Below are 24,426 nucleotides of genomic sequence, written 5' to 3' on the forward strand. Positions count from 1 at the left end.
CCCATTCATTATTTTTGTATTGCATTGAATATAAATCTGTTGTACAAGTTGCAGCTCAAAACATGGGTTTTGTATGATGATGGGTTTCAATTGGGTTTCTAGTAATTTAAATATTGTATTTTCAACAACAAAATTACAATAAGAAAAGCCTCTATGTCAAGAATGTTTATTTCTGAGTAGCTTGGGAGGTATGTCAAGAATGTTTATTTCTGAGTAGCTTGGGAGGTACTTTAAGCCCTAGGGTTTGAGGATTGGAGGACAAAGTGCCACAAGAGTCACTTATGGGCTTGGAACCCAAGGTAGGGGTTTTGCACCAATCGGGATTTGGGTCAAAACCATGATGAATTTGAGCATGAGAAAATTTGAGGCGATAGAGCTTGGCATGCCGATTCCAACACTCCAAAGATCACTCAAATCAGAGCTCTAGAAATGAAGTTATGAATTTTTAAAGTAATTAAATTTTTGGACAAGATAAGTCTTGTAGGCTTGAGGAATTCGTCCAATAGACATGACCCTTCATCAATTCGTGGAGCCCTTCTATTGGTGTATAAATAGAAGGTGATGGAGGAGTCATTTCCTCATCCATTTGTGCAACACAACACAAAACAAGAGCTCGTTAAGGAGAAGAAGATCTCTGTTTTAGCCGCAGCAAGGAAGGACAAAACAACATGGACATTAAGGGCTGGTTCAGGGTCATTTTGCGAAGTCCAAGTTGCTATTAGGAGGGTCGAGATACCTTCCTAGAGGGTCGAGGCAGAGGTGGTTATTTTCAGGCTGTTTGAGGGCTCGTTGAGGGTGGAACAATCCTCTAGAAGGGCTACCGTAGGCCTATTCTAAGGGTTGTAGGGTGCCGCTGTGATAAGAGGAGGGCAGAGCCATTGTTAAGGGCTAGAAGGCTGCCCAGAATTACAACGAAGGGGACAACCTTCCATTGGAGGACAACCACACCCATTTGAGGCAAATCTAGGTTGTTTGTAGGGTTGTTAGGGACTTTGTTTTTGTGCCTTAATCAGACCCAAATTGCAACATGTGAGCAGACCTCATATAGTGAGTTTATGACAATGTTCTTGTAGGTGTTGGGTCAAAGATTTGACCAGATTTGGATCAGTTTGTTGAGCAGCCTGTGGTAGCCAAGTTGGAGGCTTGATTGGGTGATTGAGAGCCTCCATAGGTGTAGATCCTGCAGTGATAGGATGGGAGCTATTGGTCTGGTGGAGGGAAACGTGTTGGCTACCCAAAGTAGCCCTAGACAAGCTATCTTGAAGTGACAAAGAAGAGATGAAGGTTGGGTGAAGATTGGTGATGAAAGTGCAACACTTTGATGGACAAAAGTTATAGTTAGCTTGGCAGATTGGAGCTTGGGAATTGGCCAACCTAGAGAGCAAATTCATGAGCCTGTGTACATGCAACATAAGTGACTTGCAGTAGTGTTAGGTGGCAGCCCTCCTGGAGTCTCGATGTGTTGTCCTTTGAAGGATTAAGGGGCAGCTAGTGACCAGTATGAAAGCAAAGGACCGACAGGACAAGATACAACATAGAGTCTGTGCAACATGTTTGTCATTGTATCTTGTATACCATATATTGTTGTATTATTCAGATTGGTTTGATATAACGAAGATTGGGTTGTACATTATTGTACAATTTTTTTAAAAATTGTGTATACTTGTGTACATATGATTTACTGCTTTATATTTTCTGCTGTGCAAAGTAGTTCTTGTTGAGATTCTTGGTTTGGTAGCGTCAGAGATTTTAAGATTCTAACCTAGACCCAAGATCGTGGAAATTCAACATGGTATCAGAGGGTGTCTGAGCTACTTTGAAAGACAGTGAATCATCAGAGTGCACAACAAAGTACAACTTAAGAGGGAGTTAGTCACATTGTAGGATATAATGTTGAAGTTGCAGGCTGGTATCCGGTATGAGGACAGGTTGGAGGGGCTGTCCAACTATAGTCCATGGAAGGAAAGGATCAATTTGGTCTTGCAGGTCAATAGGATCTTGGAGTTCGTCGAGAAAGCCATCAAGAAGCCAACTGACCCAAAGGAGTTGGAAGTGTATGAGGATTTGGATACGAGGGTGAGATTGATCATCCTAGATGGTGTGAAGGATGCCCTAATACCTCATTTGTTCGGGAAGAACACCGCACATGAGATGTGGATGGCTCTTCAGAATTTGTTCCAGAATAAGAACAGGAACTAGGTATTGGTGTTGGAGGATACACTGAAGTCCACCAAGATGATAAAGGGTGAAGGCGTGACTTCGTATCTGACGAGATTATCTCAGGTCAAAGATGAGCTTGCTGCCATTGGTGTGACTATTTCAGATGGAGATATGGTGAGGATTGCCTTGAAAGGGTTCACCGAGGAATGGAAGCCCTTCATCAAAGGAATCATTGCTAGAGAGAAGTTGCCAAACTCGAATAGACTGTGGGACGACTTCATTTAGGAAGAGTTGCGAGACGAGGATCTTCATCCAAAGAAGAAGACTTTCGATGATGACGTGGCATTTGTAGCGTGAATGAAGGGTAAGCAAAAGAAGGACTTGAGTAAGCTCAAGTGTTTCAATTGTGGCGAGATGGATCATTTTTCGTCAAGATGTCCGATGAAGAAGAAGGGGGATGACGAGAAGAAGAAAGGAAAGCAGGTCGCCAGTGTTGCCACTTTTGCTGAGATAGATGATCTCACCAGGAGATTGGCAGAGGAGGACTTTGCTATGATCTCTCATTTCTCGCAGGGTACTGTCGATGAGGATGGATGGTATGTGGACAGTGGTGCAACAAAACATATGACAGGGTCATAAGAGGCTTTTGAGACTCTAGTTGAATGGGACTCAAAGTTGCACATGGTGTTGGGTGACGAGTTAGAAGAAGATCCGAGGATCAGATGTTGTGCCATTCAAGATGGAGACAGGACGAGTGATGCGAGTCCAGGATGTACTGTTTGTACCAGGACTCAGATATAGCATGATTTCTGTCTCAATGATCGAGAAGAAGGGGTTTGAGGTCTTGTTCCAGGATGGGAAGGCAAGACTCAGGCCTAGAGGCTCTAGCTCCGCTGGTATCGTACTTGGAGTTAGAGAGCATGGTCTATATAGGCTGACGGGCAAGCCTATGGATCATGAGAAGTAGGTGGAGCAGGTGCAGGTTCCAGAGAAGTAGGTGCAGGTGCAGGCTTCAAAGGAGCAGGTACAGGTTCCTGAGAAGAAGGTTCACCTTCTCGAGAAGGTCCAGATTCCAGAGACTCAGAGGGAGTCGAGTTCGAGAGGGAGCTTGTAGATTCAGAGGGAGACTTTGCAGTCCAAGAAGAGCGTGTGGTTAGTGGGGAGAAAGGGTGCTCCTATAGCTGCCAAGAAGGAATCATGGAGAGAGTGGAAGACGTTACAGGAAAAGAAGAAGAAGCAGGGTGCTTCCAGCAGTGATAGTGACACTTCCGAGAGAGGCGTAGTTCACAGAACAGGGATTGCTGCAATTGTGAGCGCCAAGAGTTGGGTGAGTGTTGCGAGTAGTGATGATGATGATGAGTTACTTCCTAGTCTTGGAAGTACCTCCCTCGCTAAGAGGGAGTGTTGATTTTTGAGTAGTTTGGGAGGTACTCCAAGCCCTAGGGTTCGGGGATTGGAGGACAAAGCACCACTTATGGGTTTGAAACCCAAGGTAGGGGTTTTGGACCCATCGAGATTTGGGTCAAAACCATGATGAATTTGAGCATGATAAAATTGAGGTGATAGAGCTTGGCGTGCCAATTCCAATGCTCCAAAGATCACTTGAATCAGAGCTTTAGAAATGAAGTTATGAATTTTTGAAGTTGTCATTAATATTTGGACAAGACAAGTCTGTAGGCTTGAGGAATTCGTCCAATAGACATGGCCCTTCATCAATTCGTGGAGCCCTTCTATTGGTGTATAAATAGAAGGTGATGGAGGAGTCATTTCCTCATCCATTTGTGCAACACAAAACAAGACAAGAGCTCATTAAGGAGAAGAAGATCTCTGTTTTAGCCGCAACAAGGAAGGACAGAACAATGTGGAGATTAAAGGCTGGTTCAGGGTCATTTTGTGAAGGCCGAGTTGCTGTTAGAAGGGCGAAGATACCTTCCTAGAGGGCCGAGGTAGAGGAGGTTATTTTCAGGCTGTTTGAGGGCTCGTTGAGGGTGGAATAGTCCTCTAGAAGGGCTGCCACAGACCTGTTCTAAGGGTTGTAGGGTGCCGCTGTGGTAAGAGGAGGGAAAAACCATTGTTAAGGGCTAGAAGGTTGCCCATAATTACAACGAAGGGGACAACCTTCCATTGGAGGACAACCATGCCCATTTAAGGCAAATCTGGGCAGTTTTTAGGGCTGTTAGGGACTGTGTTTTTGTGCCCTAATCAAGCCCATATTGCAGCATGTGAGCATACATCATACAATGAGTTTATGACAACGTTCTTGTAGGTGTTGGGTCAAAGATTTGACCAGATTTGGATCAGTTTGTTGAGCGGCCTGTGGGAGTCAAGTTGGAGGCCTGATTGGGTGATCGAGAGCCTCCATAGGTGCAGATCCTACAGTGATAGGATTGGGAGCCATTGGTCTGGTGGAGGGCAGCGTGTTGGCTACCCAAAGTAGCCCCAGACAAGCTATCTTGAAGTGACGAAGAAGAGTTGAAGGCTGGGTGAAGATTGGTGCCAAAAGTGCAACACTTTGATGGACAAAAGTGACTGCTAGCCTGGCAGATTGGAGCTTGGGAATTGGCCAACCTAGAGAGCAGATTGATGAGCCCGTGTACATGCAGCAAAAGTGACTTGCAACAGTGTTAGGTGGCAACCCTCCTGGAGTCTCGATGTGTTGTCCTTTGAAGGACTAAGGGGCAGCTAGTGAGAAGTACGAAAGCGAAGGACCGACAGGACAAGATACGACATAGAGTTTGCGCAACATGTTTGTCATTGTATCTTGTATACCATAGACTGTTGTATTATTCAGATTGGTTTAATATAACGAAGATTGGGTTGTACATTATTGTACAATTTTGTTAAAAATTGTGTATACTTGTGTACATGTGATTTACTGCTTTATATTTTCCGCTGTGCAAAGTAGTTCTTGTTGAGATTCTTGGTTTGGTAGCGTCAGAGATTTTAAGATTCTAACCTAGACTGAAGATTGTGGAAATTGAACAAAGAAAACAGGAAATGCAACATTTCAAAGGGTTGATCCTTGTGGTTATTGCTCTTGCTTTTTCTCATTTTTCAAGTCATCTCAACTTTTACATATTGTACATGGGTTTCCAGGAGTCATTCAAGTCCAATGCTTCCACCATTCCAACCTCAAGCATTGTGAAAAACAATCAGATAGTAGTGACTTGGATTGGGTACAAAATGTTTGAATAAATTCCTATTCAATCACCTTCTTAATGAAATATGAATCTAATTTCTTTATAGAATCAAAGTATTTTATAGTGGTTTTCAATACAGTTGTAAAAGTTTGCAAAACCTCTTGAGAAGGGAATTCCTTTTACATTTAGGTTTAGCATAATCATCATTAACAAGAAATATGAAGACAAATTTCTATAGAGACAGTTCTCTGTCTCATATACCATTCATGGAATTTGCAAATTGAAAATAGTTACACTTAAGTGTCCTAAAGCTAAACTACATTTTACGCATGTCTAGCAGCCAATAATGGAGAGGCACTCACAACCTTTTTAAGTTGCTTGAGATTTTTCTAATTTGGCGAGTGTAAGGGCTATGCATAATACTAATATAGATTGTTATGCTTGTAAGCTTAAGACAATACACATGCTAATAGTGAATTTTGAATTTCGTCCCCTAAAAAATTTAGGGGTGCGCTCTAGCCATCCTAGGGACGCGCCCCCCCTGTCCCTGTCGTTCCCTTGTCCTGAAAACTAACGCAACATATATATATATATATATTTGTTATTAATATTTTTTAAAATGTTACATCTCAACTCCCTATTAAACATTCAAGGAATTACAATTCTCCCTCATCTCTTGAATTAGAAAGAACCTATTAATGGAATAAGAACTCTCTCTCTCTCTCTCTTTATATATATATATATATATATTAAAAGAAAGAAAATTGTTATTAATATTTTTTTTAGATGTTATATATCAACTCCATATCAAGAATATAATAAATTACACACATCCTTTACAATAGAAAGTGAAAATATAAGAATTTTTTTAATTAAAATTACTTTGTTTTTCTTTAGATAAAGTTGATGTAAAATTATGTTTGAATGCAATTTTTCATAGCTATTCATATTGTAGATAGAATTTTGGAGTTGAACTGTGTTAGTATGTGAAGCCTCTGACGGTTCAGGCACACACTTTGCCTATTCAAAAAGCTTCTTTTGTTCTTGAGGATGGGCAAAGTGTTGAAAAATCTAGGGCATTAGCATTAGGTGATTTCTCTTAGATTAGTAATTGCTTGTGAATGCTTTTTACTTCTTTAGATTAGGATTTTCTTCACGTTAGATTATTAGTGTTCTTCTTCATCAAACAGTAACCAATGCATGAACATAAATACACAAGAGACACATCATGTAGGCTATGAGCCAAGGCCAAAACCTCTCACTCTTTGAGAGGAAAACCCACACAAATTCTTCTTATAGAGATTCCAATTGACGAATACCAAGACCAAAACCCTTGACCTATTAGCCACTCCAAGACAAAGACATGAGTCCTCTTCTGCTTTTGTCTTCTAGATTCTTCTTCCATTGCTGAGGCTTCATCACTAGAGACCTTCACTGAGATAGCAATCCAAAATTCATCACTGTAATATCACTGTACTGTAAGCATGTCCGAATTGCATCATTATTGAGACTGTGTTTAGCACTGGATCCTTCTTCTTGTGGAAGCACCAAGGTTCCTTTATCTAGAAATTACACCGAACCATAGTCTTCTTAGATCACCAAACTATAGAATCTTTTCAACATCGAAACACTGTCACTACAATATAGAGGTATCCGAAATTGTCTTCTAGTCCATTTGAATAGATAGATCCGAACTATTTTCTGCCCTTGTTCTCTGAAATCACAGAGGGATCCGAATTGTCTTTTGACTGTGATTTCATCCAATATAATGTACCCATCCAAAACCTTTCGGATTCTGTTCTGTCTTCTCCAGTCAGTCATGCGAAGTCTGTTCTCTGTTTCTACCATCGAAGGACTCAAATCTGCGAAGTATATTCACTGTGATTTGCCATCGAACTTGTCATTGTGATTACCCACCGAAAACTACAGAGGTATCCGAATTCTGTACTGTGCTTATGCGAAGATCCTAGCTGGGTATATATAGTAGTTCGTCCATGTACTCAAGGCATGAACCAATGAACCGATGTGTCACTTCAGGTGAGCCAACATAAATTTATTTTTCTTCACATTGCAGGCTGACATCAAGAGGACTATGCTTGTCTTTTGGAGAGCTTCCTAGACGCTAGATTGACTCATATATATTTTACATATGCTTAAGAAGCGCTGTTCATACATGACATTAATTCATTGACCTTAATAACAAATCCTAAGGCTCTCAATGGGAGCCACCTAAAATAAAAATCACTTGCTCGTGAAACCCATGAAGCAAGGCTTACAAAAATAATTTTATTACATCATTCACAAAAGTCATAATTACATGTCATTATGAAGATTGAACCTAGTTACACTTTTCAACACAAAGTCTCTGCCAGAAACGTCGAATGTTTCACCTACCTACACAATTCAACTCCATAAGTTTATCTATAATAAAATTATGTTATTTAATATAGACATTGAAATATTTACTGAATGGGAAGTGCCTGCCCAAAACACCGAGGGTTTCACCTACTTACACAATTCAGTTCCAGAAGTCTATCTCCATTAAGATTATGTAATTTTTTTTTTTTGTGAATTTAAATTGTATTGCCTTAAAATGTCGTCATATAACAACCAAAAATATCACTGTTCATGCTATGTTTGGTCATAGTTTGCTTCAAGGGAAACCAGAGTTGTTGACCATGGGCAAGAGTTCATATAATTCAAAATGATAACAACTATCACTATGAAGTTCATGACAACTAACATAGACTGAACTATAGAAAGTAAAAGACAATCGTCAAGTGGCTAAACATAGCATCAAGATTCAGATGGAGTAACTGGGTTCGGATCTTGAGTGTTGGTTCCAACTGGTGCAGGACGTTTCATATCACATTGGATATGGCTTTCTAGGTATGCAAGCCGAGCATCCAAACTAGCAAGATAGGAGCATTCATAACGTTGCACACGTTTGATTTCATTAAGGGAAGAGATTATATCATTACGGTCTTCATGTTCTTCTTTAGGACCTTGCCCAAGAGTATCTTCATTTGCTAGTGTAGGGTAATGTAGTTCAAGTATTGGCTCTATCTTGCCCCGGTGTGTCTAGGATCAGGAACCCAATTGGCTACCTCAACTTGAATTTTTGAGTTAGAGTAGGCTTGTCAGTCACTAGTGGTCAAGGCTTCGAGTTGATGGATTTCCTCTTGACTTTCTAGAGGAGTGGCAAAGTGGAAAATGGTTGCGGTATCTTGAACTTGGGTTTGGGCTCACGGTGGGCCCTGAGGATCTCTGTCCCTAGACACCCGGCGTTAATGCATTCGATATAGGCACATGTTGCACTGGATTACCAAGGGTTAGGATAAGTTTCTGCCCCAAAACACCCAGAAACTAGAGGGATTGAAGATGAGAAAACCAAATGAAAGTAAAACCCAGGGAGGCACAAATTACTAGGAAGGTTTGTGCGACTTCTAATAAACAATAGCATCTGAGAGGGGGCAAATAAAATACCCCAATCAAGGTCCAACAACCATCGAGAGGCAACAACATCAACGCCACGACACACCCTCGCTGTGCTCAGAGCACATGCATGAACTTGCGTCATCGTGAGAGCTGGTTGAACGCTGTTGTCTCTCGCTCTTGCAATGTTTATCACCATGTTTGCCGTCAGTTTCCTAGGTCATGCCTCCATCGTGTTCCTCTGTCTTTTTCCCTGGTTGGTGCTCAACATCTAGTGCATGAGCTGGAGAGCAATGAACCCAGAAGCTAAGCCTCCCAAAATTCTGGTACATGCCAATTCATGGCCATGGAAAAACGCTGTCTCCCTCACCAGAGGAAACCCACAATCTGTGGCACAACCCTGAGTCTTCACAGCGGAATATGAGCTCCTCACTGCTTATTGCCCAAGGGAATTGTCCTACATGCGGTGGAGGTATATCGTAGGCATAGCAAAAAAACCGAAGAGCAAGGTCTCTCATCCTAGAGTGCTTGGACAAAGAGTAGTCTGCCATGAGATTGAAATGTGGTAATAGTTGTTTGCATGTGTGTTGCATGGTGTGGGTTGGCCATGCCACCCCCCTTCTTAAATGCGATGGGAGGCAGCGGGGTAGTGGGCTCCCCCCCTCTTACATTATATCGAATTCCAACACCTTGATCAGGGAAAAATTATGTTATTTATTATGCACATTGAGATATTTTATTTATGAATAATAATAAATTCTCTAGCTAAAGTTGATACAAAATTATGTTATTCAATATTTATGGCTAATAGTACCTTTTTTTTTAATTGATATATTTTTGTTTTATGTTTACTTGTTAACTGATCATAAAATAAATTACACATTATGTAATATCAACAATATTATTTTTACATGCCATCTGTCAACTCCATATTACATATCGCCTTAATACTAAAATGTGATTTTTTTTTTTTTTTATACTTTCAATTGCTTTATCTCTATATAAAGTTGATGTAAAATTAAGGTGGGAATTGAAGTATTTTATTTATGGCTAAGATTGATTTTTTTTGTTTTTAATATATATATATATATTTTTAAATTTTTTAGTGCAAATATTATTTTATTATTTTTAAATGTAACATTACGTGACAACATCTCACTCATACTGGGTTGTAGAGCACCTCTCGGCACAATAAATGACTTGGTTCATGGCTTGATAATCATTTGATAGAAGTGGATCTATCTTACTGATTCTATATCATCTTTTTCATTTGTGTGACATGCTCACTGCATCATCTTATTATGTCTTATTAAATAGAGGTATTGTATACAAGGGTTTTTTGGTGCTAGCTTTGGCAAATAACAAATAGTTCTATTTTGGTTTGATTGTTTTTGCCATGTGTTTACTTTCACTGTAGATTATATTCCACTATACAACTCGAACTGAAAATGGGGTTATTGTTGAGTCCACGAGGCCAGAGTATGGAGGTAAATACTTTTATGCATTTCTATTTCAGGTTTGTCCAATGTTATTTTTTTATTGAAATATTACAGTAAAAAAGTGTTTACATGGTTCATAACGTTACATTTTTCAGAATTGCAGTTAGAATATGTATTTAGAAGGTCAGTTTGCAATCATAGTACCATACATGATAGAGAAGCTACATTAGCTCTCATACTTGACTGGGGATTTGGATCATATTGGTAATCACTACATGATCTGCATCAATTGCAATGGCTTAAACAAATCTTGAATTAACTTTTTTTCTAAACAAGGAGACTAAATTGAAACTATTTCAGTTGTGGTCATGTTGAAGCTCTTAAAGATTGTTTTGAAGTTGTTTTCACTTCAGTGGGAAACTTAGGTTCTACACATTACTAATACTTTTAAGTTATTTTGAGTACCTTCCTGTTTTGCTGGAAATTAATTATAGAAACACAGCATTTCAAAGTTTCAGACTAAATTACCTCATAATACAAAAAAAGTGTCTTAAGTGCAACTTAACTAGCCTTGATACAGTTCGTTGTATCAATTTATTACATTTCTCTTCCTATATCACTAATGCCAAAATAAGATTTGTAATCTGTTTACCGGACAAGGATCTACCAAAATCAACCTGCCTCTCCTAAGCAACGACTTCATGCGAGGTTTCCAAAATTATGGGGTTCTATTTAAACTAGTGTTCCACCAAGTATGAGGGACTGGGAAAATGAGTTTCAGGAACAGTAGGAGAATATAGCCAAATTTCACTGATGGCCCCTTAAAACACAAAAGAATAGTCAAGACTCAATACATTTTCATGATCTTAGAATAAGAATATTTGAAAACTATTATTTTTTCATCTCAGAATAATAATACTTAAATTTGATTTAAAAAGACAAAGGCCATACTTAGTTTGGTAAAGGGCATTGCTCACTTGACCTAAGATAGTTCCTATTAGTACCTATAACGGGCCTTACGAACTTACTAAGCTTTGTGCCACCCCATAGAGAATGCCCATGGCTAAGATATAGCATCTATATGTCATGTGCATGCAAAATAATATTGAGATACAAACTCATGCAAAACATTATTTAATGAACATAAAAGAATTTTGGGCTCCTGTAACAGGGAAATTGACCAACAGAAAGTACAGAGAATTACAGCCAAAAGAACCTGAGAAATTCAGTCCTCCAGAAAATTGATTTATCTATTGTAGGCCTCTACTTACACACTCATCCCTCTAGAATATCCCCACACTTCGGGTGTGGCAGATTTCCCTCTTGGTCCTCACATGTGCTGCGGCACAACTCCCTTGTGCAGTCCTCTTGACTTCCTCCTCGCACGTGCAGCTGAAACACTAGCTGGCAGTCACAAGTGCAGTTGGTTACTGCCCTAAGTCATCTCGTACAACCTCTTGAAGCTACTCGGCCTTTCTCTTGTGCACCGCCCTTACAAACCAATCGTGACATATTTTCCTGCTGTACAACTTTTCTCTTTCCTTAGTCTTCAACAAACCTCAATATTACTTATGCAAATCTCTTGCTCAATGTCTCGTTGTGTCTTCATCCTTTCTCTTAGGTTTCGTTTATAATTTCTCATTGAGCCAAATCCCTAATTTCCAAAGTGATAGAGGGCTAGGCTTAAATTTTCACCAACTTAGGTCAATGGTTTAGGTTAGATCTAAGTCTCTTAAATATTTAAATTATTTATCCTTAGAAACTTTAGTCTAATAGCCAACATTAATCAATAAATTAATTAATGTGTTTTTCCTAAGTTAAAACTTATGAAAGAAATCATAATACTTGCTCCTCTTGAACAAGCACCTAAAGAGGACTCTCTCCTACATGCTAGACACTTAGCCTATGCAGAAGACCTTCCTATGCTACAAACATCAATGCTGCTTTAACCCTATAGGTGGTGTTAAAATTTGGGTACCAGAGGACAAGTGGTTCCCTAAGGCTTTGATCTTTGGCCTAGGGAAAAGTGTCCAAATTTATTTGTACTCTTCTTCTAAAGTGACTTTATAAGTGGTAAAGTCAATTTAATTTAAAAGTGACTTTATAAGTGGTAAAGTTACATTATAATTTAAAAGTGAATTTATAAGTGGTAAAGTTACATTCTAATTTAAAGGCGACTTTATTAAAGTCAATGAAGAATTAGAAAGTGAAAAATTGACTATGGAAATAAAATACTAAGTGGGTCTTTATTTAAGTGGGTGAGTTAAAAAATAGAAAGTGAGAATTAAATGCACATTTATTCTTATCCCTAGATCTAAATGAATCTTAGCCATTAGATCTTAGGGTAACCTAAAAGGTCATTTAGAGAGTAAAAGGAGAAGAGGAGAGAAAGATCAATTCATTCTTTCATGAGCATTTGAGAGAAAGAGAAGAGAGAGCAAGGAGAAAATTTCTGAGTAGTGAGGAAGTGAAGGAGAGTAGCAAGAAGACATTTCAGCAAATCCGATTAGCAACATTTGTTGGCATGCATCCCAAGACAAAACCGTACAACAGGAGAGGCACAGAAATCGAGGAAGAGGGACAACAATAAGGGCACGAATTTTGAGGCAGGTTTTGGGCACGATTTTCAAGCCAACCGTATTGTCGAAATCCGTACAGTGCGTACATTTGCTTTTGGGCATGATTTTCGAGGTAGACTGTACAACATTTAATGTTGTTTTATTGCTAGAAAAATTTATGTTTTGGCTGTTTGCTGATTGGCATGATTTTCGAGGTGGAGTTCAAGCATGGAAATCGAGATAAGTTGTAATTTGTGGTTGTTGGAATTTTTACTGTGTATTTCAGTTTCTTTGTAAAAACATTTTCAGAAATAAAGAGGAGCTCTCAAACTGGTTTTCCCCAAGAGTTGTAGGGGGTTTTTCTAGGGTCACATTGACAAAAAATCACTGCGCTATTTTTTGTGTGTCGCTGTTATAATTTTGCTGTGTTTTATTTCTACAATTTCAGCAGTTGTGAAATCTCTAAATTTGTGTTTTCAGAAAATATTGTCATTTCCAGATTTTAGAATTTTTATCATACTTGGTTTTAAAATAAATGCATGGAGTGATAAGGAAAACTGATAACCGGAGTGGGGGTTAAAATTTCTTCATGGTATCGGAGCTTGGTTGGCTGAAAAGTGTAGTTTGGGACAATAAAGTGAAAATTACAGCAAGCTGATTTTTACATAGAAAACATAAACTTTTACCACAGATTTGAAAATTTCAGTCTTGTAGGACAGTGAAACATGTCTTTGGGTTTGAGAGTTGAAGACAGGTTGGATGGGCAGAACAACTACAGTGCATGGAAGGAGAGAACCCAGAGCATCTTTGAGGAAGCAGAAGTCTGGGGCATTATGGTAAATACGACACAGAACGAGTAGCAGTATCTGTTGACCCTGTACAGTTGGTAGAGTTTAACAAAAATAATGCTAAGGCAAAAAGATTGATTCTGGAAGGAATCAAAGATCATATCATTCCTCATGTGAGAGGAAAGACTTATGCACATGAGATGTGGACAGCCTTGACCAGTGTTTACCAGAGCTCAAATGAAAACAGAAAAATAGTCCTAAAGGAGAAACTGAAGGCCATTAAAATGGCTAAGACTGACAGTGCTACAACATACCTCACAAAGATCACTTCTGTGAGAGATGAGTTGACAGCCATAGGTGAGATCATTGCACCCACTGAGTTGGTGAAGATTGCTTTGAATGGTCTTCCCAAGACTTGGGAGAATTTTGTGGATGACATTATTGCACGAGAAAACCTTCCCGATTGGGAGATGTTGTGGGATGATTACATTCATAATGAGATCAGAAAAAACCATCTTGGGGCAGCCAAACGGGTGGAGGAGGATGACAATGTGGCATTGTTAGCAAGAGGCAAGAAGGGTAGAGCAAAGAAGCAAGTTTCCAACAGTGGAGGCAAAGGCAAGCGACAAAACAAGGAGAAGGACTATTCCAAAGTCAAATGTTGGAATTGTCAAAAGTTGGGACACTATGCTGTTGTGTGTTCGGAGAAGAAGAACAAGAAAGGGAGAGACAAACCCATGGCAGCTTCTGCAGAGATAGAGAGCTTCTCAAAGAGCTTTGATTGGGAGTTTGGGTTCATAGCTTGTGAAGCCACTAGTGCAGGATCACCTGCCATACAGGTTCAGAGGGAGTGTGCATTCCTCGCTACTAGCAGAGCATCTTCTAGCATTTGGTATGTTGACAGTGGCGCTTCCCGCCACATGACAGGAGTCAGAGAGTACTTCTCAAAGCTTTCAGAGGATGATACTGATATGGAGGTAGTACTTGGTGATGACAGCATGGTTAGAGTAGTCGGTGTGGGGACATTGACATTTGATAGGGGACCCAAACCTCCCTTGAAAGTGTCAGATGTTCTATATGTGCCTGGAATGAAGAAGAACTTGATATCTGTCTCAGCACTTGAGGACAGAGGGTATGATGTGTTGTTCAGGAGAGGGCAGGTGCTTATATATCCTAGGGGAACTCCAGCTTCTTCAGCTAGAGTGATTGGTGTGCGCCATGCCAAGGTGTACAAGTTCTCATTCTAGCCCTGGTGGCATTGAGTAGCAGCACCCGAGACAGGACCGACAACAGATCTAGCAGTTCAGAGTTGTGTGAGATTTGGCACCGCAGGATGGGGCACATGTATCATGGGGCCTTGAGTACATTGCAAGAGATCAGCATTGGTGTGCCAGATTTCAGTTCTGATCACCTTGATGTATGCAAAGGATGTGCTATGGGGAAGTTTGCCAGATCCCCTTTTCCCAGCAGTGACAGCAGAGCGACCGCGATCCTTGACTTGATTCATACCGATGTGAGTGGTCAGATTTCTCATGTATCCTTGAGTGGCTATGAGTACTATGTTTTATTCATTGATGACTACTCCAGGAAGACCTGGATTTATTTCTTGAGGACCAAGAGTGAGGTCTTCAAGCGGTTTCAAGAGTTCAAAGCTCTTGTGGAGACCCAGACATGTAGGAATATCAAGGTCCTTAGGTTGGACAATGGAGGGGAGTATACCCTTGGTGAGTTTGTTGATTTTTGTGTTGAGGCAAGTACTAGGAGGGAGTTCATAGTTCCTTACAACCCCCAGCAGAATGGGGTTGCGGAGAGGAGGAACAGATCCATTGTAGGGGCTGCCAAAGCCATGCTTCATGATCAGGGGTTACCTTTATTTTTGTGGGCAGAGGCCTGCAATACTGCTGCGTACTTGCAGAACAGGAGTCCACATCGTGCCCTGGGGAATGTGACTCCGGAGGAGGCTTTTTCTGGGAAGAAGCTTGATGTTGGGCACTTTCGTATCTTTGGGTGCCTTACATATTCCTATGTCCCCAAGGAGAACAAGACCAAACTAGAGCCCATTGCAGACAAGGGCATCTTTGTGGGTTATAGCGAGACCTCGAGAGCTTATCAGATTTATATTCCTGTGCAAAGGAAAGTGGTTGTCAGGCGGGATGTGAAGTTCGACGAAGAGAGAGCTTTCAGGAGGTCATGGGAGTTAAAGAATCCAGAGTCACCAGACCCTCAGGAGTAGTCGAGTCAGTGACAGGGATTTAGTGGTCAAGGATCAAGAGGTACATTGATTACAGTGTTAGGTCCATCAGTGAGCAGTGGCTCTCAGAGTTAGGTGGGTGGTTATTTAGGTAGCATGCAGGGCAGTACACAAAGCAGTTCATAGGGTAGTCCACTAATGGACAGTTTGCACGGTACTTCAACATCTACAGGCACAGATTCAGGCATGAGGTCAGTTGGCAAGCCTTCAGGAGTTCAGGCTTCTGACGATGATGAGGATTCTTTGAACTTTCACTCTTGTGGGAGAAGTATGCTTAAGGAAGAAGAAGCCCATGTGGCTTCAAGATACCTTGCGCGAGGCCACATCAGTTGCTGGGCCAAAGAGACAAGTTAGAGAGAGTAAACCACCTGAGCGGTTCTGTAGTTACATGGCATTGGTAACAAGCATTGTTGACTTCGAGCCTTCTAGTTATGAGGAAGCAGCGAGCCAACAGGTCTGGAGAGAGGTCATGATGGAGGAGTATTCTTCTATTATGAAGAACGATGTTTGGGAGGTAGTGTCAAGGCCTGAAGGTAAATCAGTTGTTACTTCTAGATGGCTCTACAAGATAAAGCATGCTGCAGATGGCAACATCGAGAAGTTCAAGGCTCGATTTGTGGCGAGAGGGTTCTCATAGGTAGAGGGAGTTGACTATGAGGAGACCTTCGCTCCTGTAGCTCAGTATACATCTATCCACTCCATCATATTGATTGCAACATAGATGGGTTGGAAGATCCACCATATGGATGTGAAGACCACATTTCTCAATGGCTTCATTCAGGAGGAGGTTTATATTGAGCAACCACAGGGCTTTGAGGTGCATGGGAAGGAGTCTCATGTATGCAGATTGAAAAAGGCACTCTATGGCCTGAAGCAAGCTCCTAGAGCTTGGTACTCTAGGATTGATACATGCAGCAGTTGGGCCTCACAAAGAGTGAGGCTGATTCGAACCTATATTTCATTGTGGTGGGTGAGGAGCCTCTCATTCTAGTGTTGTATGTTGATGACTTGATCATCACTGGTGCATAGAGACTCATTGAGGGTTGCAAGAGAGATCTTGCTTCAGAGTTTGAGATGAAGGATATCGGCTTGATGCATTATTTTCTGGGAGTGGAGGTGTGGCAAGAGGAGGGGCATTTCTTCCTGGGACAAGGGAAGTACATTGCGGATATTCTTAGCAGATTTCACATAGAGGACTGCAAACCCATGTCTACACCTATGATCACTAATTGGAAGAAGCTTCATGCTTCTGATTTCGAGTTGGTGGATCCTACTCTATACAGACAACTGATTGGTAAATTGATGTATTTGGTCAACACTCGACCATATATATGTTTTGCAGTTAACACTATGAGTCAGTTCATGTGTGAGCCTAGGAGAGTGCACTGGGTGGCTGCAAAACACATTCTTCTTTACTTGCAAGGGACTATGGATTTTGGTATGGATTATAGATAGGGTGATGGAGTGAGACTGGCAGGGTACACGGATTCAGATTGGGCAGGTTGTGGTTCAGATAGGAAGAGTACTTCCGGGTGCTATTTTGGGTTGGGTTCGACAGTTGTGTCGTGGATCACCCGGAAACAACAGTTAGTTGCATTGAGCTCAGCTGAGGCAGAGTATATGGCTGCTAGTTTGGCTAGTTGTGAGGCCATATGGCTTCACAAGATGTTGTTTGGTCTATTTGGTTAGGCATTGAGACCTTCAGTAATTTACTGTGATAATCAAAGTTGCATAAAACTCACAGAGAATCCAGTTTTCCATGACAGGTCAAAGCATATTGAGATCAAGTATCACTTCATTAGAGACTATGTCTAAAAGGGAGCTGTCAAGCTTGAGTATATTTCCACAAATGAGCAGGTATCAGACATTTTCAACAAAGCCTTACCATGGGGCAAGCATGTCTACTTCAGAGACAAGATCTGAGTGGTGAGAAACACTTTCCTTGGTAAGAGGGAGTGTTAAAATTTGGGTACCAGAGGACAAGTGGTTCCTTAAGGCTTTGATCTTTGGCCTAGGGAAAAGTGTCCAAATTTATTTGTACTTTTCTCCTAAAGTGACTTTATAAGTGGTAAAGTCAATTTAATTTAAAAATGACTTTATAAGTGCTAAAGTTACATTCTAATTTAAAGGTGACTTTATTAAAGTTGATGAAGAATTAGAAAGTTAAAAAGTGACTATGGAAATAAAAGGCTAAGTGGGTGAGTTAAAAAATAGAAAGTGAGAATCACATGCACATTTATTCTCATCCCTAGATCTAAATGAATCTCAGCCATTAGATCTTAGGGTAACCCAAAAGGTCATTTAGAGAGTAAAAGGAGAAGAGGAGAGAAAGATCAATTCATTCTTTCATGAGCATTTGAGAGAAAGAGAAGAGAGGAAGTGAAGGAGAACAACAAGAAGACATTTCAGCAAATTTGGGCAGCAACATTTATTGGCACGCATCCCAAGGCAAAATCGTACAGCGGGAGAAAGGCACAAAAATCGATGAAGAGGGACAACAGCAAGGGCACAAATTTTGAGGCAGGTTTTGGGCACGATTTTCGAGGCAACTGTACTGCTGAAATCTGTACAACAGGTTCTGGGCACAATTTTCAAGGCAGGCCGTACAACATTTAATGTTGGAAATTTTTTTGTTTTGGCTGTTTGTTGATTGGCATGATTTTTGAGGTTGAGTTCAAGCACGAAAATTGAGATAAGTTGTATTTTGTGGTTGCTAGAATTTTTACTATGTATTTCAGTTTCTCTGTAAAAGCATTTTTGGAAGTAAAGAAGAGCTCTCAAACTGGTTTTCCCTAAGAGTTGTAGGGGGTTTTTCTAGGGTCACATTGACAAAAAATCATTGTGTTATTTTCTGTGCGTGGCTGTCATAATTTTGCTGTGTTTTATTTCTGCAATTTCAGCTGTTGTGAAATCTCTAAATTTGTGTTTTCAGAAAATATTGTCATTTCCAGATTTTAGAATTTTTATCATGCTTGGATTTAAAACTAAATTCATGGAGTGATAAGGAAAACTGATAACCAGAGTGGGGTTTAAAATTTCTTCAGGTGGATACCCTCAAGCTCGGTGATGGCCCGTGGCACTGCCTTACCTCCCCTGTCTATGTTGTTTCCCACAGTGGTTTTGCTTTGGCTGCAAACCTGTTTGTTGTCTGATGTGTGGTTTCTAATGGTGGCCCGTGCTTGTGGCTGTGTCGTGGCTCCAGAGGGACGGCTTTTCCGCGTGGTTTGGTTCCCTTGCGGCAGACCTGTCCATAGCTCTCCATGCCTTGATACTCTGTCATAACATCTTGTCTCCCCTGTCTAGCTTGGTCGCTGCTACAAACATCAACAGTTTGTGATCATGATTCCACAGATCCTTCCAAAAGAAGAGACCTTTCCTTGCCAATCTTTCACCAACAAGCCTAGACGAAAGGCCAACCTTACCACTGGGGGATTGGAACATACAAATTGGTCATGTATTTCTTAATAATTTATTTGCTGTCCTCAGCAGATAGTTGACATCAGTTATAGACTCTACCCTTCTAACGTTCCTTTTCTTGCAACTTTTTGTTGGATTGGAACATCCAAATTGGTCGTGTCATTCTTAATAATTTATTTGCTGTCCTCAGCAGATACTTGACACCAGTTATAGATCCTAACCTTGTAACATTTCTTTTCTTGCAACTTTTGTTTCAAATCGAATTCTTGATATCTAGTTGCTTTTTGATTTCTTTAATTCTTATTTAAGTAGTTATTGTCTGTTTAGCTTTAACATCTCACGTTCTAGTAGATTGACCTGAAAGTTTCTTTCTGAGACATGACAGGTCATGGCTCTCCAATGAGGATGGTTCTAGGGAAGAGCAAAATGATCCTTGGATGGGAAGAAGGCATCCCTTCAATGCTGAAAGGCGAGGTTTCTATGGTGAGTTCTAATATGCATCTGGTTGTACCAGCATTCATCTGTTAAAATCAAAATACTTTTCTCATATGTTGATGGCCTCTATGTGTTAAACTGTGTAGTACAATGGAAGCTCACAATTAAACATATATTTTATATAACTTAATACTTTCCAGTACTTTGGTGTTTAGTTTAGCTTTTCTATTTATAAGTATGTTGTCATTTTTATCAAAGTTCTAAAACAGAGATGTAAAATTTAAAATCAATGCTTTTCTGTTTCTGCTCAGACAATGAATTTCAATTCATGTTACATGGTGCTTGCATGAGTAACTTCACCTATAATTTTTGTTGTAACATGTAAACCTTTCCTTTCTAGTGTCATTCATTGTATGAAAGTATCTGTATGGAGTCTTTTGTTTATACGCCAACTGGAAACTTGTTTAGGCTCTAGGGCGTGCTCAAAGAAAAGGGTGCTGTGCTTTATTGGTCCAAAGCCAAGTTGTCTTTAGCATTCTTATTGAATTCAGCATGATATACTCAATGATCAAGATGAGATAGTATAGGGAATATTACATCATTTTTGTTAGTTTTAGCTTGTTAGGAATATGTATTTAAAGTTTAAACCTTGGAAAGTTCAGTATTTTCTTACTGGTTTGATTTATTCAACATGAAGTAAATGTTGAATATGCAAGATTGTCATATAAATAGTTATAAAAAACACTTATACTGATGGTTTGATATGTTGGCAGTTGAGGATTAAACCTGAGCTACATTATGGGGACGAGAACTGTCCAGTGGAAGTTGCTGAGGACTTTCCAAAGAGTGAAGAGCTTCTTTTTGAGATTGAATTACTAGACTTCTTTAAGGTCAAGGTAAGATTCATAAATTATATTAGCAGAATTCTGTGCACATTGGGTAGATGTGGATGGATGGAGCCCTGGCCCTTGTTATCAGCATTCTTCCATACAGCATTAGATTTAATTTCATTTTCATTGCCCACTGGCTTTTCTCTGGTAAGTTTGTAACCTGAAGCTAGGCAATATTTCTAAAAGCCCAAACTCCTACTTCATATAAAACAGGCACATTAATGTTACATACTTCCATTACAGATTGAAAGCGGCCAATGATATGTAAATTCTAGCTTTCAATGTAAAATTTATCCCATGTTTCACCAAGGTCTGGGGATGCGAAACAAGTTTCAAAACGGCTAGAGAGACCCCCCATATTTCAGGAATTTTATTAATTAATTCACAAATTAGTAATTTTGGGAAACTATCTCCTCAGCTGGTCAGAATTTTTAATCTCCATTTTTACAAGTTTTTGTTTGAATACTTCTAAGGTGGCAGATCTTACTGACATGTTAGTATGATTCCCTCTCTCTGAATTAAATATTCTTGTTGAAAATGTTTATTATGTAGTGTCCTTTTATCTTCTCATGGATTCCAACAAGCTTTGCTTTTTCTATATTTCCATTAACTTTCAACGTGATTATCTTGATGATTTGAGACGGAGGACTTATCAAATGGCAACTATTTTTTTCCAACTATCAGGCCAATCTCAAAAAAAAATGTTTGTTTTATTTCTATGCTTTTTTTGTTGCCATTAGGCCCCATAGGGGACATTTTTGTTAATTTTTGGGGTTACTCTGAATGTGCTTATACCAATGTCGCTAACATTGTGATTTTTTTTCTCAAGCGATTTAATCGCCGATTTTTTGTTTTCAAAAAATTGCCAAAAAATTGCGATTTTTACGAAAAAATCGTGATCCGACCCGTAAAAATCATGGTGGCACCGAACGACTTAGAAAAGCGATTTTTGGGTTTTTTAGTCATTTTTTCACACAGTGTGCAAGAGTGAGAGCCAAGGAGGAGGAGAACTCATCTACAAGCGCAAGAGAGGAGAAAAGTGAAGGAATTTAGCATCCCAATAAAAATAATTCAAGTTTGGACCAAGTTTCTTCAGCAAAGTATGGGTTTCAGGTATGGGCATCAATATTTTTCTATTTTTTTTGTTTTTTTTCTTGTTTTTCCTTGAGTTTCTACCACCCATTTATTTTCCATGATTTTTGTTTGGATTTGAATGTGTGTGTGTGCTTTTTTTTTTTTTTTTTGTTAATTTCATTTTTGTTGCATATAGTGGAGAGGGTTTATTTTGGTAAAAAATGCAAACACTTGATTGTTAGATTTATTTGTTTAATTTCTTCTTGTGCCCTAGTTTTTTTCCATCATTTTTGCTTGGGTTTGAATGTGTATTTTTTGCTATTATTGTTGCATTGAGTTGAGAGTTTTTTTTGGTAAAAAATTCAATATGTTGTGTGTAATTTTAATTTAATTTTTTTAACTTGCAATTCTTCTTGTGCTCTAGGTTCAACTTCAAACTTCATTTTATATTAAAACTCAAGAGTTCAACAAAGTTACAAATATGCCAAGGAAATTGGACCCTCTGTGGGAATTTGGTGAACTTAATGGAGAGTTTGACAGATCAAATTTTACTTGCAAGTTATGTGGGCATCATATGACAGGGGGGTATACAAATTGAAGTATCACTTTGCACAAGTTCCTGGACATGAGGTAGGGCCTTGCACAAACACAAATCTGGAAATCATCCAAAGAGCCCCTAGGTCATTGGAAGAAATAAAGCAAACCAAATTGTCCAAGTTAGCTATGAAGAGTCAACTAGCAGAGAGTAGAGTGTCAAAATTGAGAGGTGAACATGAGAGTGGTATCGGTTCTACTTTACCATGAGCATCTACATCCAACCCTGTAGCTACCTCTGTTGAAGAAAAGTGTAACTAGGTTCGGTATTTGTAAATGTAATTTTGATCTTTGTACTTGTCAAGAAAAGAAATATTATTTTTGTAAATTATTTAAATGAGTTTCTTGCTTATTCCATAGGTCTAGGAAAGTCAAAGAATCAAAATCATGTTAAAGAACTCTTCTTGAGCATGAATATGGGTCAACCTAGTGTTAAGTACCCCTCCAAGACAAGCACCATCCTCTAAAGAAGAAGACTGCCAACAACACGATGAAGAAGACAGTCATGTCGGCCTCAAAGCATATATATATGACAAGTCAGCTCAAAAATAGAGACACATGGGTTCACCCTAACATGTCTGCTTATTATGGAGACGTGACAACTATATAAACCCGGCTAAGGTCATCACTAAAGCTTAGAATCTCGTACATCCTGAAATTGCGGATGAGGAGCAGAGATGTCTCCGCATATAAGGTCTCGGATGAGGTGTAGGAGAGTGAACACAAACCTCTGCAACTTCGGGTGAGGACAGAGCCTCGACATACTTAGGTCACAATTGTAGTGATATCTTCAGACTCCTCTCTAAGATTGCGGACAAAGGAACAGTGGTACAGGAAGCTCAAATGAAGGCAACAAACCAATACTTCGGATGGATCATTATGATCTTAGATAAGCATTATAATGACACAACTTCTCAGCACAACTGTGATCTCGGTGCAAGGAGGACGCTGTCATAAGTCTTGGTACAACAGTGTTGCAACAACAATAATCTCAATGATTACCTTTATAGTGCAACAGGAACAAGACCTAGTTGACATGGTGAACAAAGCAAGATGCAACTGTAAGGATCTCTGTGATATTATGATTATGATCTCTTTGAAGCAGTAACAATGATAATAACGATCTCAACATCAAGAAGAGTATTAGTGTCTTGGTCTTGGAGTGGCCTAGTAGTTCAAGGGTCATGGTCCTGGTATTCGTCAATTGGAATCTCTATAAGAAGAATTATGTGCAGGTTTTCCTCTCCAAGAGGGAGAGGTTCTGGCCCTAGCAGAATGCCAACATCTTGTGTTCTTGTCTCTTTGTTTTTGGTAGCTATTTGATGAACTAATGAAGAGACACTCTAATAATATCGAAGAGAAGATTGTGTTAATAAGAATAAGTTGAAACACCTCACAAATAGTTATCATGCGAAGAAGAATCGCTCTAACTCTAACTGCCCTAGATTCTTCAATATGGTATCAGAGCTAAGGTGCTAAAGTCAAAGGAAGGGCAACAAAAGAGACATACAAGGACCAGTCTTCAAGAAGGGCATCAAAGCAAGTTGAAGGAATCAAAAGATCAATCTACAACAACAGTCTACAATAGCAAAGGATTTTTTTGTGTATGCAATCTAGAAGACAGTCTACAACAACAAGAGTTTTTATGCTCACAAGTCATCATCAAAAGGCCACCAAGACCCTCATAAAAATTGTCGACAAAGCAAGACCTCACCTTGGAACAGGTTGACACTATGGAAGCAGTCCTGATCTACACTACAAAAGAAAGCACTGTCATCTCCAAGGTTATTAAATCAAGCAAGGATCATCTCCTTGCCCTAGAAGAAGACCATCCGAGGAAGCAACAAATCATCCTTATGAAAAGGGAGCAACCTTGTCTATTAAAAGGCTTTCTCACTTGAAAGAAGATCATCCAAGAAGAAGCCCTCACACATCTTCTTCATTAACATGATCTAGGTGAAGATTTCATCTTCACATGACAAGTAAGTACCTTTTCATTCTATAATTAAGTTTGGTTAAATGATTTCATGATTGCAAGGACATCTATAGGTTGGATGGGTCATCAAGATTCCTTGCATGAAGGAGGATAGTCATAGTCCCGTTTGGTGAAATTCCACCCGGATTGTATTTTATTAAAATAATTAATATTTTTAATGGGGTTCCTAAGTCTAAACTTTGGGAAATTAAAATATTAATGTGTATTAATCAAAATATGGGTGAGATTGATCTAGAAAGAGGATCAAGT

The 24,426-nt window shown here is 39.5% G+C and overlaps 1 protein-coding gene across 8 annotated transcripts in view; it reads left to right on the forward strand.

Moving 5' to 3' along the window:
• PAS1 (FKBP-type peptidyl-prolyl cis-trans isomerase family protein) overlaps positions 1-24,426 on the forward strand; it is a 434,604-nt gene that overhangs the window by 36,693 nt on the left and 373,485 nt on the right. For all 8 annotated transcript variants that reach the window (XM_089446138.1, XM_089446141.1, XM_089446137.1 and 5 more), the window contains exons 4-6: positions 10,153-10,222; positions 19,574-19,671; positions 20,397-20,519. In XM_089446138.1, coding sequence (XP_089302264.1) covers positions 10,153-10,222; positions 19,574-19,671; positions 20,397-20,519 — 291 coding nt within the window. The remainder of the gene's footprint in view (positions 1-10,152; positions 10,223-19,573; positions 19,672-20,396; positions 20,520-24,426) is intronic.

This window comes from Pinus tabuliformis, chromosome 9, assembly GCF_031772625.1.
Source record: "Pinus tabuliformis cultivar Carrire ecotype Pingquan chromosome 9, CPIR1, whole genome shotgun sequence".
Classification (NCBI taxonomy): Eukaryota; Viridiplantae; Streptophyta; class Pinopsida; order Pinales; family Pinaceae; genus Pinus; species Pinus tabuliformis.